Source organism: Macrobrachium nipponense, chromosome 10, assembly GCF_015104395.2.
Source record: "Macrobrachium nipponense isolate FS-2020 chromosome 10, ASM1510439v2, whole genome shotgun sequence".
In the NCBI taxonomy this organism is placed as follows: Eukaryota; Metazoa; Arthropoda; class Malacostraca; order Decapoda; family Palaemonidae; genus Macrobrachium; species Macrobrachium nipponense.
Window position 1 is genome coordinate 101896428 of NC_087204.1, and position 5372 is coordinate 101901799.

Here is a 5372-nt window from a genome sequence, read left to right on the forward strand (position 1 = left end):
CTCTCTCTCTTGTATTTTAATGAAAATATACAGTAATTTGTGAATACACAGTGTTGCACATGAAAAAAGTAAATTAGTGATAATTTTAGAGATATGGCCCTAAGAAAAATTGCAAATTAGTAGTGAAATTTTCCCTGTGGACATGTTTTCAAGAACGTCGTTCCGGCTTACGACGATTTTTGGGTTACGACGCGTCTTAAGAACGGAACCCCTGTCGTAACCCGGGGACCGCCTGCATACATATACATATATATACATATACACGTGTGTCCATGTATATACAAAGTATATACATCTTTAGGATAAAAAAAGCATGTGCACCTATACTTTTAAACAGTTCTAGATATTAAGACATGAATCTCTCTCTCTCTCTCGTCGACAGGCCTTTCGGCGGGAGATTTACGCGCGCTACGGCAAAAACGCAGAGGATTACGAACCCAAGAAGAGGAAGATGCCCAAAACGAAAACAGAAGACGGTGCGGGAGACGGAGGAGGAGAAGATCAAGTTGTATCGTCCCCGACTGTCCATGAGCAGAATCCTGGAGGAAGTTTGCCTTCCAGTCCCATCCAAGTCGTCGTTAAGAGTTTAACCCCCAGGGGTGGCCACCCGCCACAGGGGCGGGAACCCCCGATGCTAACGAAAATTCGGGAGGCATTGCAGAATCTGAAGCTCTGAGACCAAAATAAAAAGAAACGTTCATTCGAGAATCATTACCAAACATGAACTGACCCAAAATTCGAGAAGCATTACGAAATGCGTGTATATAGTATGTGTATGTGTGCGCGTGTGTATGTATGTATGTATACATATACCTATACTTATATTTATATTTTAGCTTTTATGACGAAAATGTAATTTATTTATATTTTACAAATTACACATTTTAAATTTTTTAAATGATTTTGATTGTACCTTTTGAGATTTCTTATATAGTTTTTAATTTTGCAAATTCAAAATCATATTCCTTTTTCTTTATTTTACATTGATTATATGTTATGGTGGAACTCGAAAGACGGACGGTCTACAACATAATTGCATAATTATTGCCATTTTTGTTTACTTGCGTCGCTAGTTGCCACTTAAGGAAAGTTTAAACCATTGCTTTTTCAAGTAACGTTGTTGTATTTTGTCTAGAGATATGTGACACTTTAAGGTAAATGTATTACAAAAAACAGTTTTAATGATTGTTAATTTATTTGGCGTATTTTGCCAGTATACTACTCATTTCCCTGGTCCCTTGGAATCCACACATTCTTTATCAGTCTTGTGTTCCAAGTTTACAAATGCTAGTCTTCAATATCCAGTGACTTTGAACCGTAATATCACTGCTAGTTTTCAGTACCTGTTTATATTAACCTTACCTTTCCATTAATTTAATTTGTATGTCATGTGGCAGCACTGAGTAGGTTTAAACAAACCAGTTTGTGGCTGTGATATTGGGGAGTTGCTGGAGGTATAGCTGTTCATTGTGAAGTTAAAATAGAAAGCCTGTTCAAATTGTACATACTGTGAAGACCACGACTTATTTCCAGCCTGTGATTGTACAAGAACAGTGGTAAGGAAATGGGATGAGAAGTCATCACAGGTAATACTATTACAGCCATTTCTCATGATGTCTTATATTTTTCAGGAATTTTTGGTGACAGTGCTCACTTTATTTGAAACACAGGTCAGGTCGTGCTGGTCAGCATCCCAGTTAATGTTGCAGCTGGGAGAATCTTCTAGCTTTTTGAGTGTCAACTGTCAATGCTTAGCAGGCCAGATTCATTTAAGAAACTGCAGAGACCAACAGATCACAGTAACATCTTCAGAAGGCTCTTGCTACTGAGGAAACACCTGCAGGGACCCAGAGATCAGTCACCTCTTCAGAAGGCTCTTGCTACTAAGGAAACAATCAAGGAACACTGCAGGGACCCAGAGATCTCCACAGTACTCCCTCAGAAGGATCTGCCACTAGATGAAGGAACCACAATCCAGTCCAGAACAGGGACTTAAAGGTTACATTTAACTACTTCGGAAGGTTCTAGCTACTAAGGACACAACTGAGGGTATGTCCAAAGCAATTTAATGATGTGGATTTCCAGGTATAGAGCCCAATCCCCTAAAGAAAACATAATCCCTGAACTGCTCAAAATGCTTCAGTGCCAGTCCCCTTACAGTATCATTTGTCACGGCTAGTTTTTCAATAGATTGGTAAACCCCACCAGGGGGCCCTGCCTCTCTTATATTAGCCCACACCTGCCTTCAAGGAATCATTTAGTTAGGTTTTGGTTAGATAGAATGATTTCCTCTTAGGACATTCGTTGAGCAACAAGCATTTTGCATACTAATATATATGTATTCATGCCCACATTCTCCTCAGTAACGCCCCTTAGAAACATCATAAGACCAAGACTAATTTGATGGTGTTTACTAAGACTTCAAACTTTTTCAAAGGTGTATACAAATTTATATTTACTTTCTTTCATTTTTGAAGTGATTTGTTTCATGTTAGGCATAAAAGGGAGGGCAACTATTTTCTTGTTTTCTTTATTCCATGTACTCTTTACATTTGCTCTGTAAAAAAATTTTCTAGCTTTGTTGAGTGCCCTTTTTCTGAACCATTCTGGGTATTCTAATGCATCGAAGCTTTTATCGATATAATTTATTTCTTGCTCTATCTTGCAAGGGACACACGTTCTCATTGCTCTAAGAAATAAACCTGTTAGAACCCCTATTTTTATATCATGACTGTGAAAAGAGAAGAAATGAATATATGTGTTTGTATGTGTGGGCTTTCTATATGTGCTGAATTCATGTCCTGTTTCTTTTCTTTATATGAGTATGTCTGAAAAGGGCAGTTTATTATTGTTACTTTTCTCTAAAGTGAACTGGATATTGTTATCAAACTTATTGAATTCGCCTAGAAAATTTTCTATTTCATTTTCATCACCTTGCAGAATAGCAAAAATATCATCCACATATTTCCACCACCCTTGCAGTTTTAAGTTAGGGACATTAACATTAGGAACTAGATTAGTTTCGAAATATTCCATATAGATGTTAGCGAGTATAGGTGATAATGAGGACCCCATAGCTACTCCATATTTCTGTTTGTAAACTTATCCCTCAAACGTGAAATAAATATCACTTGACACACAATTTAATCAACTCAAGGAAGACGACTATTTCGATGTTTGGATTGAAAATACCCTCATTATGTTTAGTCTGAAGAAAATAGTTGCCCTCCCTTTTATGCCTAACATGAAACAAATCACTGCAAGAATGAAAGAAAGTAAATATAAATTTGTATATACCTTTGATAATACCGTAAAAAACAAAGTATGTAAAAATACATTGGAAGGAGAAGACAGTAATACAGATGATGTAGCGGGGGTATACATAATCAATTGCAATAATTGTCGAGACAGATATGTGGGGGGATCAGGTAGAGGAATAAGGACTAGAGTCCAAGAACATAGAAGGGCACTACAGCTTAACTCTCAGGGGAGTGCTATAGCTAGACATTGTTGGGAAAATGACCATAGGATGGATTTCCAAAACAGTAGGCTTATATACAAAAGCAACAAAATTAGTCACAGGAGGGTAGTAGAAGGTGCACTTATCAGAGAGATTAAAGTAATTGAAGGAAACAAAGGTTTTACCTCAGAAGATCCCATAAGCCAAGCTTTGATATTAAAAGAAGCTAAGATTGACCCTACTGACCTGGAGATTAGGTTTTCTGCCCAACAGACTTTTGGTGACCACTCCCTTACCACAAGGGTTAATCCCATTGACCATCAGCTCAGGATATCAGAGCGACAAGAGGGGATTGGCAACTCTCAAAGAAACCAGAAAAGCTATCACATAAATGACAGCTCAACGAGAAGTAGTTCCAGAAGACTGCAGGGCCTTGACCCAGCCTGACATCCCTAACATCTCTTGAAAATGGCCCACAGATAGGGCCTGAAAGTACTCTAGTGTGGAGTAAAATTAAATGTAAATACTTAGAAGTAAACAAGTTACAAAGTGATTTTGTGGGTTTCTTTTTCAACTATATGCTTTCTCATGCTGTTTAGTAACTAAAGACTATATGCTTTCTCATGCTGTTTAGTAACCAAAGACTATATGCTTTTTCATGCTGTTTTAGTAACTAAAGACTATATGCTGTCCCATGTTGTTTTAGTAACTAAAGACTGTATTCTTTATCATACTGTTTTAGGAAAAACTAATTAACAATCTTATCTGAAGAGGAAAGCAAAGAATGAAAGATGATAAGGACAGAGTTCTCAAACTTGGTCATTAGTGTTGTTTTTCTGTCAGCCGTGAATATATAATTTTTTGCAAGCGAGGCAATATGATCCTTATAAAATCCAATCAAATCAAAGTTGCTGTTTGAATTTGGCAGGAGATGTTAAAATCAGTAGCTCCTGTAGCGGTTGTCCTTGTACGAATTTTGTTGCTGGCAGGAGAAAATTGTACATTTACATAACTGTGGATTTGTTTCTACATTTGAAGACTCATGCTACTATGAGCATCTTTTTATAATAATAATAATAATAATAATAATGATAATAATGATAATGATAATGATAATATGTATTGCGTAATTATTGTCTTGAAATCAGATGTATATACTTACAATTAGTAGCCAAGCAATTCCACAGCTTCTCTGAACCTTTTAAGAAATGGATTCTTACTCAGTCCATTAGTAAGTAATACTCGACAGATCTAACAAATTGCATTTTGGTTGTGTGTGTGTGCGTGCGCGTGTGTCTGTGTGTGTGTATGTATGAGGGGGAGGGGACCAATGTGTAGGGGAGTGTTTAAGTAAGACCTCTGGAGAGGAGTTGTGGATAAGATAGGCAATAAGATTAGATCGAGGGCAACGTCCACTTATCGTCTGTAGTGAGGTTTTCTGTCCTGCGATCAGAGATGCGAGTCAGTCTTATATTCAGATTTTCAGAGGTTTACAGTGCAAAAGGCTACAATACCCCCGAAGACCTAAGGTTATAATAGCTAAGGATTTCACCGGAGATTGTGAAATTAACCCCAATACAGCCCTGGAAACCGATGACAACGATTTAGAGGACACCGAATCTTAAATTCCCGACGGTAGGTGCATTTTTAGAAGTAAAGTAACCACGTGCAACTAGATATCATTTGACGGCAACGATACCTTGTAGTATCGTTTTTTTTCCACGTGAAATTAACGTAACAGTTAATGAGAGGTGTGGTCCTTTGAAAGAAGTTAAAGGCTGTGACGTGAGATGTGGTTATACTCTGAAAACCAGGGGTTCTATTTAATAAGTGAGACTTTTTTTCTGTATTTCCCTTTACCTTCTCTTACTTCCTACTAAGCACCTTAACATTCTTTGGAAGCTCGAATTTC

The 5372-nt window shown here is 37.4% G+C and overlaps 1 protein-coding gene across 5 annotated transcripts in view; it reads left to right on the forward strand.

The window, feature by feature from the left end:
• The window catches only part of LOC135223825 (beta-1,4-glucuronyltransferase 1-like), a 36396-nt gene extending 35498 nt beyond the window's left edge, over positions 1–898 (forward strand). For all 5 annotated transcript variants that reach the window (XM_064262684.1, XM_064262685.1, XM_064262686.1 and 2 more), the window contains one exon: positions 383–898. In XM_064262684.1, coding sequence (XP_064118754.1) covers positions 383–676 — 294 coding nt within the window. In that variant the 3' untranslated portion in view covers positions 677–898. The remainder of the gene's footprint in view (positions 1–382) is intronic.
• The last annotated feature ends 4474 nt before the right edge of the window (positions 899–5372 follow it).